This window comes from Anolis sagrei, chromosome 2, assembly GCF_037176765.1.
Source record: "Anolis sagrei isolate rAnoSag1 chromosome 2, rAnoSag1.mat, whole genome shotgun sequence".
Taxonomy (NCBI): Eukaryota; Metazoa; Chordata; class Lepidosauria; order Squamata; family Dactyloidae; genus Anolis; species Anolis sagrei.
Window position 1 is genome coordinate 186,276,307 of NC_090022.1, and position 14,610 is coordinate 186,290,916.

The window sequence follows — 14,610 nt, forward strand, 5'->3', positions numbered from 1 at the left end:
GTTGCAGCATTAGGAAGGTTGAGAAACACTGGTCTAATGGTTGAGGTTGGTGAATGTCGTTGTTTGACACATTAAGAGGTCATCCCTTTGGGGAAGGTGGCTCTAGTATATTCCCAAAGGGTAGTATGATGTTCGTTTTGGGGTACAGCTGCAGGACATCCCTGCCGATTTTCCCCCAACACGCCGAACCAGCCAGCAGCATCAGGACCAAAGAGGCTTTCAGGACAGAGAAACTGTATCCCGGTGTTTAGAGAATGGACTTCATACAACAAAGAAAAATGATATGTTGCTTAATTTTCATTCTAGGCAGATTTTTACTGAATTATAAAAGTAGAAAAGAGAGAATGGACTTCACACATCAAAATGCCCCCCCCCCCCATTTTTTAGGGAGGGATCAAGGTGATGTGAGTCATAGGGCCCTTCCACAAGCCATACAATCCAGAATGTGAAGGCAGATAACCCACAATATCTGCTTTGAACTAGGTTATCTGAATCCACACTCAGATAATGTGGGATTTTCTACCTTGATATTCTGGGATATAGGGCTGTGTGGAAGGGCCTAGGGTCCATACTGCCATATAACTAGTTTAATGTGGATTTTATACAGCTGTCTGGAAGGGGTCATAGATAGCCGTTGCCATATTTATTCACAAAATAGGTGAGATGATTAGTTTGCATACAAACTCGACTTTAGTCTATCTAGCTCTGGCTTTGGAAATGGCATTGGCTTGTGGGCTCAAATGCTCTCTTCCGACCAAGCAAACTTTCAGTAAATGGAAGAGGTTTGTTTATATGTGCATGTATACTATTACTGTATTGTGTCAAAACAGAAGAGAATTAGGCTGGCTAATAAATAGCACCTCCTTTGAACTGGCAGCTTTATTTGCAATGTTATGTGGGAATTGCAGGCTTGTCATCTAAATTATGAAGTAGAATGGAGAAATAACTAAGATTGCATCACCAGATATGCTTTTATGCTAGATATGCTGAAGGTAAGCCCGGTGGTATTACTGCTGGAATCCTGCACGGGCTTATTAAAGTAAGACCACAATTAGAAAGATTTGCTTCCAGGATCAGGCAGTACATTATAAATATGAAATGTAAAGAGTGCTGCTGGTTTAAAGCTGTGTAAAACCTTTAGACCCACATAGCTAACTACCGACTAGAGTCAATTCAGTTAATCATTGTACCCAACCAAATTCTCCTTGTCCAGGTTGGTCTGCTCTATTTTGGACTCATTTGGGGCCTTAAATGATTTGTTATTGGCCTTCCTTTCTGTTTGCCATTCCTTTTTGTGAAAAATATCTGTGCTTCTTAAAAGTTTACATTCCTAAATGCAACCCAAAGCCTTCCTTCTTCAGTCTGTAGTAGTTAATTGACATCAAGTTGACTTTCCTTGACTTATGAATGAGAGATCTCAAAGTCACCTACCTGGTCATCAATAACCCACCTCAGGTTTTTGCAAGTTCAGGGCCATGGCTTCCTTGGATGAGTCTGTCCGTGCTTCTCAACCTCTGGTTCCCCAGATGTTTTGACCTGTAACTCTCAGAAATCCCAGCCGGAGGGGCGCAGTGGGTTAAACTGCTGAGCTGCTGAACTTGCAGACCGAAAGGTCACAGGTTTGAATCTGGGCAGCGGCGTGAGCTCTCACTGTTAGCCCCGGCTTCTTCCAACCTAGCAGTTTGAAAACATGCAAATATGAGTAGATCAATAGGTACTACTCTGACGGGAAGGTAGCACCACTCCATGCAGTCATGCTGGCCACATGTCCTAGGAGGTGTCTACAGACAATGCCGGCTCTTCGGCTTAGAAATGAAGATGAGCACCAACCCCCAGAGTCGGACAAGACTGGACTTAATGTCAGGGGAAACCTTTCCCTTACCAGCTGCTAGGATTTCTGGGGTTGAAGGCCAAAACATCTGGGAACCTACAGGTTGAGAACCACTGGTCTGCTTGCAATCCAGATTTCTTCTTTTCCTTCTGGCATCTACCATACCAAGCATTGTTGTCTTTTCTAGTGAGTCATGAACTTTCAAGCTATGGGCAAAGTTCAGTGGTCTCCGTTCAGTCTTCTAGGGCACATTCAGGCGTGTTTTAATCTTGGACCCATTTCTTTGTCAGTCTGTAGAAGCTCTTTTCCCTCCAAACAGGAAATACTTGGACTTCCTGCCTGCTCACTTTTCTTTTTCAAGAAAAATTTGTGTAAGCAAGAGGAAAGTCTCTAGAAACCTTTAAAATATGGTAGGCCCTGAAATGCTCCAATCACTGGCCAACACACATTTTGGTGCCTCAAATGTTAAGCCTGTTTATGAGTACATTTGACCTGCTGATTCCAAAAATGGCACTGCTTTCCCCCTATCACAGTGGTTCTCAACCTGTGGGTCCCCAGATGTTTTGGTCTTCAACTCCCAGAAATTCTAACAGCTGGTAAACTGGCTGGGATTTCTGGTAGTTGTAGGCCAAAACACCTGGGGACCCACAGGTTGAGAACCACTGCCCTATCAGCTCTAGTTCGTGAGATAGAGAACGCACGCCATGTACCAATCTTCATCTTCTTGCTCGTAGAAAACCGTGATGACCATATCTAAGAAACTACAGCTGATATAGGCTATCCAATTCAATTTTCCAAATCAATCCTAGGGAGAAGACCAAGACACCAAAATGGATAGATAGATAGATATTAAACTGGGCTGTGTAATGTGTGGAAATGGTCAAAAACACCTCTCCTCAGCTGCAAAGGACCTTCCTGGCAAAATGGTTTTTTTTTTAAGACCAGGGGAACATGATTGAGAAGTTCTCCGGGTTCCTGTAGGGTTTCCTTAAACATATGGGATCCAGATTTCCACCTTTCAGATAACACATTATCTGGAGACATTGAAGAACCTTAGCATATCACAGAGCATTTGGTGGAAACACATAACATTTTCATGCAGTAGACATCAGGTCTGCTGGTCTTCATTGCTGTTCTTACAAAAATGAGAGGGTCAACTGGAACCATTTAAACGTTGTCTTCCAGTGGAAAGCCTTTACTAGACACATCCTCTTGTGAGCTACAGATGTCACAGGGCTTGGAAACACTCCTTTGCTTTGCATAAACCACAGTCTCACCTCTAAAGGTTCCAGAAAAGCTTTTGCTTTACCGGATACATTAGATCAGTCAAAGGAAGTGGTTCTTATTACAAAAACAACCTTGTTCTGTGACACACAGGAGAGAGCTCTTTAAAACATACAGTTGTTCAGAGTTCCTGGGTGAGCCTTGAACTGTGAAGATCATCTCGTGTAGGACAAAGATTGATTGGCAACAGTTGTACTACAGGCCTACTTACTGCATTTCTTCCCCAGCCCTTGTGGCAGATTTGCCATAATCTTTCACATTTGTAGATTTTAAGAAATGAGTAAATGGACAGGTGGAGCTTTACAATGAGTAGTTTATTTGCAACAGAGGGGGAGGCAGAGGCAAGACTTGCCAAGTGAATCAGTGTTCAGTTTATTGGTTCATACATCTTTGAAGCAAATATAAGTCCAGGATGTGACTGAAGAACTCACTGTGACATTTTAAAAACATTGTACCTTGGGAAATCAGACTTGGCCACACTAATCCATGCTCTCATTACATTTTGAATAGACTACTGCAATACGCTCTATATGGGGTTGCCTTTGAAGACTGTTTGGAAGCTCCAGCCAGGTTGCTTACTGGAGTGGCTTCAGGGAGCATACAACCCCCCTTTGCATCAGTTCAACTGGCTGCCGGTCTTCTACTGAGCAGAATTCAAAGTGCTGGCTTTAGCCTATAAATCTCTAAATGGTTCCGGTCCAGCTTAGCTGTCCAAATGCATCTCCAAATTATGAGCTAGCTAAATCACTACAATCTGCTGGGGAGGCCCTGCTCTTGGTCCCACCCCCTTTGCATGCACAAGTGGTGGGGACGGGGGACAGGGCCTTCTCGGTGGTGGCCCCTTGGCTGTGGAACTCCTCCCCAGTGAGATTAGACTGCCCCTCTTCCTCATAGCATTTAGAAAACAACTTAAGACTTGTTTATTCAAGCTGGCATTTTGGCGAATGACAGAATTATGAAAATATGAAAAAGGTTAAGACACTGGGATTAATGCAAAACCTAAATGTTTTATGTTGTGTCTGTGCTGTTACAGTTTTATAGTTTTAATGGGTTTAATCTATTGTTATTGTTGTTGAGTTGATCTATGATGTCTATACATATGAGACACTTAATTTTGCCATTGATTGTGCTGTGAACCACTTTGAGTCCCTCCAGGGATGAGAAAAGCGGTATATAAAAGCAATAAATAGATAAATAGTGACTTTTTTTCAGATCGAAGTTAGGACAGTATTGCCAGTGAGCTGTGTGTGGCTGGAAACCCTATTTTTGTGGCAGTTTGTGCCCCACAAGACCTCACTTTGCCATTTCTTTGTTCTAAAGCAGTGGTTCTCAACCTGTGCGTCTCCAGATGTTTTGGCCTTCAACTCCCAGAAATTCTAACAGCTGGTAAACTGGCTGGGATTTCTGGGAGTTGTCGGCCAAAACACTGGAGACCCACAGGTTGAGAACCACTGTTCTAAATGGACCCAATTCATAGCAAAATGCAGTGAATTGCCCCTCCGCCCTTCCCAGACAGCTAGAAATGAAAGTGGACGTGCATCCCATCAAAAATGAACCAGACACTCAAATTCCATGGTTATCAGACCATTCCCAGAATGTAGACACTTCTGTTTGTGCCCATGGTGGTCCAGACAGTTTCCTGTAAGATGGAACATTTTTGCAGAGCCTGCATGCAGACACACTGACCTGCTGTGCTGTTCGCGTCCCGCAGAGTGGGAGTCTGCTCTTCCTCTGCAAGATAGATCTGTTGCAATTAAGGACTCACTGGGGTGTCACCTTGGCAGTGAGAGTACTTTCCAGGCTTGGCAGAAGCAGTGAATGTTTGACTTTCCAGATGTTCTGGACAACGGTGCCTGCTGTGTCTTACCGTTAACCATGTTGGGTCTTGCTGATGGGAATTGTAGTGCCAAAACACCTAGAGGGCTATTTCGATGGCCATCCTTACATAAGCCATGTTGAAAAGACTTTAGGAAGAAAATCGTGAACTGCAAGAGTCAATCTAGTTTTTATTCCTTCCCGAGGAATGGGCTGTCAGTGGCAGCATCTCTGAGTAATTTCAGTGCTCCTCATTAATCTTCAAAATAACTTAAGCAATGCAAGGATGGCGTACCAAAAAAGGGACTGTGATACCCACAACCAGAAACCAGCAACAGGATAGGAACCTTGCCTGGTATCACACCATCCTTATACTCACCCTCTGTTGTTTGTACATGAATTTGTTGGAGAATCTGAGCTGTTAGGCTCAAAAATAATGCTCAGTTGGTTTTTTTTTCTGTCGTGTCAGGAGTGACTGCAAGTCGCTCCTGGTGTGAGAGAATTGGCAGTCTGCAAGGACGTTGCCCAGGGGACGCCTGGATGATTTTCGTTTTTTGTTTTTATCATCCTTGTGGGAGGTTTCTCTCATGTCCCCGCATGAGGAGCTGGAGTTGATAGAGGGAGCTCATCCGCCTCTCCCCGGATTCGAACCTGCAACCTGTCAGTCTTCAGTCCTGCCAGCACAGGGGTTTAACCCACTGCGCCACTGGGGGCTCCCTCAGTTGGGGTGATTCCACCATAAATATAGCAGAGTACCATAACCAGCAGAAACTTACATATGATGACCTGGGATAAGTTTCTATTCCTTAGGATGGCACAGGATTGCAAAGTCAGAACTTTAGGTTCAAAAATATTTATTGAAGTGAAAGAAATACATTCTAGATAGAAAAGGTCTTGGAGCTCACTAGCTTACCTAAACTTATCTTCTAAGAAAGGTTAAAAGTAAATAAAAAATCCATGCAGCTACATTTTGCCTAAAGAGAGAGGCAAAATGCGTCCTCACTGGAAGGAAGAAAAGGCAGAAGAGACTGGAAAATGGCGAATGGCCACATGACCAAGCTCAGGGCAGTAAAACTTAAAGAGGAAGTTCCTTCACCAAATTCCATTGCTACATCTTCAAAGAGGAGGAGACAGTGGCTAGCAGGAAGAGGAAAGACAAAGCCCTTTCGATAAACTTCCATAGGAATGTGGAGGAAGAATCCCACAGCCTAATCCTATCTCTAGTCTCTTTACTCATTGAGGTCTGGAAGCTTGATGACACAAGAGACTTGAACAGTCCAGGGATGAAACCCAACAGAATTGATGTTTGCTGATATATAACCCATCTGCCTTGGAAGTTAGTTTACTTGTCGTCATGATGGAACTGCCTGCTGAGAAGCATTGGAAAAATCTCTGACTACCAAGTGCCATGGAAGAAGAGTTCCCAGAACTGAAAGAATGCTCCTTGCTCAGTCATTTACTGGTGTGGGGAACTTTTTTTGCCTTCCATATGTTGGGACTTTAGACACCCCAACCAACATGATTAATTTTAAGGAACTATGGAATTCGTACTCCAGTAGTGTTTCCAAGTGGTGGTCTAGAATAGATGCACAGGACTGCAAAATACTCATCTTAGGAAAAATGTGATTTGAGATAAATAGCAAATTCTACCACAGATAGATAGATAGATGAATAAAATAGCGCCTAGGCACAAATACCTTGTAAGATGCAATCAAACCACTACTATTTAGTCAGTGACTAGTATTGGATATTAAATTGCAAAACTTGTAGTTCTAAAGCTCATTAATAGTTAACTTTTTAATATCGCTAATAATGTAATTGTATTTTAACGGCAGCATTTTGCATGTAGTAACTTTGTTATAAAATGTAAAGGTTTTCCCTGACATTAAGTCTAGTTGTGTCTGATTCGGGTGTGTGTGTGCTTATCTCCATCTCTAAGCCAAAGAGCCAGCATTGTCCATCGACGCCTCGAAGGTCATGTGGCCAGCATGACTGCATGGAGCAACGTTACCTTTCCGCAGACGCGGTACCTATCAATCTACTCACATTTGCATGTTTTCAAACTCCTAGGTTGGCAAAAACTGGGTCTAACAGCAGGAGCTCACCATCGCTCCCTGGATTCAAACTGCTGACCTTTCGGTCAGCAAGTTCAGCAGCTCAGCTGTTTAACCTGCTGCACCACCGGGGGCTCTGTTATATCCACTTTAATTTGCAATCTAATTTCACTAAACCAATTTTGGGGATGAGGTGGGGTGAAAAGTCCAATAACAGCAGTAACAATAATATGTTTTCTTCCTTTTAATGCTTATAGCTATATTGTAAACACAAATCTGTCACTCCCTTTTAAATTTCTACATTCAGCATTTTGGGGATATTTTGTTTTGCTAGAAGAAAAAACGTATTACATACTTCTTGCTATGCATTTCTAGTTCCCGGGCCCCTTTAATGGGTCAGGCATTGTGCCGAGCCAGTAGGCTGGTTAAAAATAGAACTATTTATTTACCTGGAATTAAAATCGTATGTTCTCTACAAGGGTGCCCCAAACCTCTGGTCTTAATTAAAGTCATCCTTCAGCACAGTGTTTTCTAGTTCGTTTAAAAGACAAATACTTCTGCACTGTTTGAAGAAACCAGCATTACTTTTTTCTCCTTCAACCCCATTTTGAGAAACAACAGCAAGGAATGGAGGAAGTATATGTAGTACTTTGTCACTGAGACCTTCATAGTGTAAATGTTTCTGAGCGTTACCCAATCTCAACATTGCTTACTTGGGAATTTCCAACTGTGAATAGTAAATTGCAGGTATTTGGTCCTTCCCATTTGGGGATGATGTTACTGAGCAACATTCTCTAGAAAGATGATGTGGCATAGACGCCAAAAACGCCCCATTAATAAAGATATGAAAGAAACACATTGACAGAGTTGCAGATGCAAATATACAGACACTGGCCCAATGGTGGTAGCCATAGATTTGGAGGAGGAATGTTGTCCCAGGCCAAACTGTGAGACCGATGAGCCAGTAGGTGTTGAACTTGCATTTCTTACTACTAGATTTGCATAGTTTCGTGATACATTTCCCATGGCTACATGATGATGATGATGATGATGATGATGATGATGATGATAACAGTAAGTTCTTGTGGGTCTTTTCGGGCTATATGGCCATGTTCTAGAGGCATTTCTCCTGACGTTTCACCTGCATCTATGGCAAGCATCCTCAAAGGGGACCTCACCTCTGAGGATGCTTGCCATAGATGCAGGCGAAACGTCAGGAGAAATGCCTCTAGAACATGGCCATATAGCCCGAAAAGACCCATAAGAACTTAGTGATTCGGCCATGAAAGCCTTCGACAATACAATAATAACAATAATAATAAAACTTTATTTATATACTGTTCTATTTTCCCTAGTGGACTCAGGGCAGTTTCCACACATATAATAACACAAAAGAAAGAAATATACAAAGTATTCAAAACAAAAACTATTAACACCAAACATATACAATTCAAAACCAAATTCAGACACTATTCTATCATCTAGAATAAGTTGTTAATGACAGGGCCATTTCATAGAGCCAGTCCCCAAGTTACATACATCTGACTTACATACGATTCATAATTAAGAACGGAGGTGAGACAACAGGAAGTACGAGGAAATTTACCTCTAAGAAGGGAAATCCACTCCTGAAAGAGTTTTCATGGGGAAAAGGTGTCTCCACTGAAGCTTTATCACCAATCCTTATTTCCATAAGTCATTTTTTTTCAAAATCCACTTATTACAAGGACAGAAAATGATGTGAAATCTTCTGAACAGGGCACAGACTGCAAAACAAACACCACAGGGGTGTTAATCCTTCCCTATGCTATCCAAAACATTACATACATATGGATGGAATTACTCTTAAAATGTGAATGTTCTGACTTACCTACAAATTCAACTTAAGAACAAACCTACAGAACCTATCTTGTTAGCAATCTGGGGACTTCCTGTATTGTTGTTGTTTATTTGTTCAGTCGCTTCCAACTCTTCGTGATCTCATGGATCAGCCCACGCCAGAGCTCCCTGTCAGCCATGGCCACCCCCAGCTCCTTCAAGGTCAATCCAGTCACTTCAAGGATACCATCCATCCACCTTGCCCTTCCTGTATAGATAAATTAAAAAGTGGGGTGCACCCAATGCATGTATGAAACTGCAATATAAATTGACCTGAGAGGCAAGCTGAGAAAGATTGCTTTCTGGGCTGGAATCCTCAATTGCTAGTGTAACTTGGAATTTCAAATGCAATCGATACTTGGTCAAAGGTACTGCACATCCAATTTCAAATCTTGGTCGAACTAGTGTGATAATGGAGTTTATAAAAATAGTGGATTAAGGAGCAGTCAAGTATCATAGCCATGGCAGCTGCCTATGCCGACAATGAAAACCCATTCCCACTGAACTTTTATAGTAATAGGATTTCACTTTACCATTGTAAGGCATCCTTGTGAAACAAAATACAGATGGACTGGGCTTTATTAATGAAAGTTAAAAGGGAAAAATAATTTTTACGGGAAAGGTTTAGTTACGCATCCCGATCTAGCCATAAGATTTACTAGTTCACCTTGAATTACAATGATTATTTGCTTACTCCTCTATTTCACAGTTAAACCTGTGAGGAACTTTCAATTCTGGAACAACAAGGCAGTGGTAGAGCAATGTTTCAGGCTCAGTTTAGTTCTTAGTTACCAATAGACATTGTCACTCCTGTACTTAGCCCATTCCTCCCTTTCGCGCCTTTCTAGGTGCGAAGATTACTGTAGACATCAGGAAATCAGAAGACATTTAGTTCTTGGGAGGAGAGCAATGGCCAATCTCGATAAAATAGTGAAGAGTGGAGACATCACACTGGCAACGAAGATCCGCATAGTTAAAGCAATGGTCTTCCCCATAGTAACCTATTAATGTGAGAGCTGGACCATAAGGAAGGATGAGCGAAGGAAGATAGATGCTTTTGAACTGTTGGAGGAAAATTCTGAGAGTGTCTTGGACTGTAAGAAGATCAAACCAGTCCATACTTCAGGAAATAAAGCCTGACTGCTCACTGGAAGGAAGGATAGTAGAGGCAAAGATGAAGTACTTTGGCCATATAATGAGAAGACAGGAAAGCTTGGAGAAGACAATGATGCTGGGGGAAATGGAAGGAAAAAGGAAAAGGGGCCGACTAAGAGCAAGATGGATAAATGGGATCCTTGAAGTGACTGGCTTGACCTTCCAGTGAGCTGGGGGTGGCCATGGTTGCTAAGGAGCTCTGATGTGGACTGGTCCATGAAGACATGAAGAGTTGGAAATGACTGAACGAATAAAAAACAAGAACAGACCCTCTAGAAATTGTTGGACTACAGTTCTCATTATCCCTCCTCATTGATTTATATGGCCTAAGACTCCCATGCTTCCAGAGTAGACAGTGTTGGGCATGATTCACCAGTGGGTCAGGAATGTCCTGTGTATATTAATCCAACTAGTAGTTGTGAAAGTGAATGGTCCTTGTTGAGTTATTTTACTTGGAGAACTGGGCACCTACCCAGAGCTACTAATCTCTCCATGTTGTTTGCTTCTGGTTTTGGTAATATGCAAACTATGGCCCTTCCAGACACGCCCTATATCCTAGGATCTGATCCCAGGTTTTCCAAATTAAACCGGATTATATGAGTCCACACTGTCAGATAATCTGGGATAAACAGAAAACCTGGGATCAGATCCTGGGATATAGGGCCTGTCTGGAAAGTCGTTTACAGTAACAGCAAGAATGCAGTTGCTGGAGTTCAGCAAGAACGATTTCTGCCTTTGCAGCTAGTTAAACATTTGTTGATTTGGGAGGAATAACACCTTACAGGACCCGCGGCATTAAAAACTGGTCTCTCAGCTACAAATGGTTTCTAAGATTAGTCAGTGCTTAGTTTAGAAACTGGCTTCCTGGGTGTTAAGCTTTTTTTTATTCCTAGGTGTGGGAGGTTGAGAGGTGATAAGTAGTGCTGGAGTAGAAAGCAGGTATAAGATTGTCTTTCCCCCCTCTTTTAAATGGCGGCATTAATGCTTTAGTATTACAAGGAACATCTGAGTAGAATTGTTTTCATTGAGCAAAACAATACTGTTTTTGGTTCTGGGATGAGATATCAGCCTTGATTCAAGATCAGGAAGAGAAAAAATGTTCCACCCATCTTGAGGGGAATAATGAAACAGTCCCTTTTAAGTCGTTTTGTGTCTTTGAGTCCTTTTTGGGTTTACTTGGTTTACTTTGTTCAGAAGGGTCTGCCTTTGCCTTCCTCTGAGGCTCAGGGGCTGTGACTTGCCCAAGATCGCCCAGCAGGCTTCCAGAAGTAAGTAGGAATTTGACCCCCATTCTCCAGAATCAGTCCAAAACTTAAGCTACTATATACTCTACTAACTCTCAGTTTAAAATATTAGAGCTGTATAAGGTCCCTTCTACGCTACCATATAATCTTGATTATCCAAGTACATAATCCACATTATCTGCTTTGAACTGGATTATGTGAGTCTACACTGCAATTTAATCTAGTTCAAAGGGGATAATCTGGATTTTATATGGCAGAGTTGAAGGGACGTAAGAGGAAGACGTAATTTCCCTGAACACAGCTGAAAGTAAGGATAGGGTTGCACCAGATTATATTGTAATCATATATAGAGAGAGCAGTGGTTCCCAACCTGTGGACCACAACAATCAAAATATGGTTCATGGCCTCACCGTTACTTGTTGTTGTTGTTTATTCGTTCAGTCATTTTTAACTCTTTGTGTCCTCATGGATCAGCCCACGCCAGAGCTCCCTGTCGGCCATCACCACTCCCAGCTCCTTCAAGGTCAATCCAGTCACTTCGAGGATCCCATCCATCCATCTTGCCCTTGGTTGGCCCCTCTTCCTTTTTCCTTCCATTTTCCCCAGCATAATCAGCGTTACTACACCATTGCAATGAGAGTGACTGGTTTTGCAAAACCCTCTTATGGTGCCAAGGCTTATTAAATAAGGTTCTCTGTGGGTGACTACTGGATGACATATGTTCTGTATGAGAAACTAGAGCTGATGTGGTCTACCCAATGCAGTTTTCTGAATCAGCACCCCAAATTGCCAAACCTAATCTAAAGTTGACCAAAAACTGATTCGTAACTCTTTGGTACTAATGAGAGTGGTCCTGGTCAAAGTGGTTGGGAACCACTGATATAGAGAAATAACCAAATTTTAAACCTGCCTTGCTTAAAGCAGAAAAATCTCAAACCTGATGTGGCAATGAGTTTTTTTTCTGCGGGGGAGGCATGACGAATCTGCCATCCATAAAATATGTTTGTGGTGTGTTCTAATTGCTTATGGTGATGCCATAAATTGCATAGGGTTTTCTTTGACAGCTGAAGATGGGTTTGTCAGTTACTTCCTCCAAAATATAGACTACAATATTGCCCCTATGAACCACTGCGGAGATTAAGATCTTCTGGGGAGGCGCATTTGGCTGGGACGAGAGACAGGGCCTTCTCAGTGATTGCCCCTTGGCTATGGAACTCCTTTCCTAATGAGATCAGGTCAGCCCCCTCCCTCTTGTCCTTTAGAAGGATGATAAAAACGTGGCTGTGGGACCGAGTCTTTGGGACTGTGTAATGAGGCAGTGACAGGAACTCTAAGTATGCCAACCAAATCCAATATCGTTGTTGAGACAGTTCTAACTAGAGGATTTTAACGTCACGATAAGTGATTTTAATGCTTTTGTATGTGTATGGTCATGTTTTGGCATTGAATGTTTGCTGTTTATATGTTGTGCTCCTCTCTGAGTCCCCTTTGGGGTGAGAAGGGCAGAATATAAATGCTTTAAATAAATAAATACAAGATCTGGTATTTTTAAAATGTATTTTTTTTATTTTAGGACATACACATTTACAAACACAACAGTTACAATTTCCACTACCACCAGGATTATTTTCTTTCACATATTAATCCTATATGTGTATGTCCTAAAATCTATATAAATAAAAATGCAATGTTTGTTTGTGGGATTAACATAACTCAAAAACCACTGGACAAATTGACACCAAATTTGGACACAATACACCTATCAGGCCAATGAGTGACCACCACTCATAAAAACACTGAAAAACACAGAAGAAAGGACTTAAAAGCCAAAAAACCAAAATTACATTACAACGCATGTGCAAAACACATATATACACAAACACACACACACACATATATACACATATACACAGACATACACACACTCACACACACACACACACAAAACACAGACTGGGCCACAGCAACGAGTGGCAGGGGACAGCTAGTAACATTTTTATTTTTTTTTAAAAAAATCTGGTATTTGTTGGTAGTCTTCCATCCAAGTACTAATCAGATGTGATTATGCTTAGCTTCCAAGATCAGACAGCATCTGGTGACTAAGGTTTATACCTAGTAGTAGAGCCAATTGAATACTTGTGAGTAAACATCGGATATGGTGGCACTGCCACAATGGCCCAACCCAGAGAAGAAATATGTGGGAATGGGGAGGGCAGACGTTCTTGTCCTGGGATGTGCTTTGTGGTCCTTGTATGTACTTAGACTTGAAGCTGTGATGTAGAGATGGTTGAGATGGTTCATGGGCAGCTAGATATAAATGTAATGCACAGCCATGGCTTAATACGCTCCTTTCTTCCCATTTTTCAGTTTCTGATTCACCGCTCGGCTGAACTCCCACATCCAGTTAATCCTCGTCCTCAGCCTTTCCCATGGGCTCACCAGGTAAGACACTGTGATTATGTGGCTCACTCTCCAGCCAGGTCTCCTTGTTCAAATCCTACCCACTCCATCACTCAGTGATTTGAATTTTCCCCTCTCCAAGGTATGGATTTTGGAAAATGAGAGCCTTTCACTCTATCCACTCATGAATCTGGCTGTGGTGTTAACTTGAAACCATTTACCTCCCTGACCCTTTTCCTTCTGCATCTTTCTGAGCTGCGCTAAGTAGGACCTTGGATAATGATAAACCTCTCTGACTTCTGTTTAACCAAGTGGACACATCTCCTGACTGGCATAGCAGCTGAATTCTAGCTATTCCTTCATACTCCCCAAGCTCTATTGGACGGTGAAAATTGTGTGACTCCCCAGATGTTGGATTGCAAATCTTAGCAGCCTTGTCCATTCAGCGATGTATGAAACTGAATAACATCTGGGAGGTTGCATGATTTCCTCATCTGTTGTGTTGGTGTAGCTTGCCATAACCAAGAGGCATCCGTTGACTATAGGAGACGCGGTGGTGCAATGAGTTAAACCCTTGTGCCGACTGACCTGAAGGTCAGCAGTTCGAATCCGTGAGATGGGGTGAGCTCCCATCTGTCAGCTCCAGCTTCCTGTGCAGGGATATGAGAGAAGCCTCTCACAGGATGGTAATGCATCTGGACGTCCCCTGGGCAACGTCTCTGCAGATGGCCAATAGTTTCACACCAGAAGCGACTTGCAGTTTCTCGAGTTGCTTCTGATTAAAAAAAAAAACCCTTCACTCTAAATCGTAGCCTGTTCTTAGTTACCATTTCTGGTTTTGTTATGCTTTTGAGTTATATTGTGTTACTGTATTTTTGGGCATGGTCTCATGTAAGCCGCACCGAGTCCCCCTGGGGGAGATGGAGTGGGGTATAAATAACAATAAATA

The 14,610-nt window shown here is 42.2% G+C and overlaps 1 protein-coding gene across 2 annotated transcripts in view; it reads left to right on the forward strand.

The window, feature by feature from the left end:
* Window positions 1-14,610, forward strand: part of DTX3 (deltex E3 ubiquitin ligase 3) — a 152,782-nt gene that overhangs the window by 4,618 nt on the left and 133,554 nt on the right. For both annotated transcript variants that reach the window (XR_010909280.1, XM_060762973.2), the window contains exon 2: window positions 13,629-13,703. Coding sequence is in view for 1 of the 2 variants with exons in the window: in XM_060762973.2 (XP_060618956.1) it covers window positions 13,691-13,703 (13 nt within the window). In the remaining variant the exon portion in view is untranslated. The remainder of the gene's footprint in view (window positions 1-13,628; window positions 13,704-14,610) is intronic.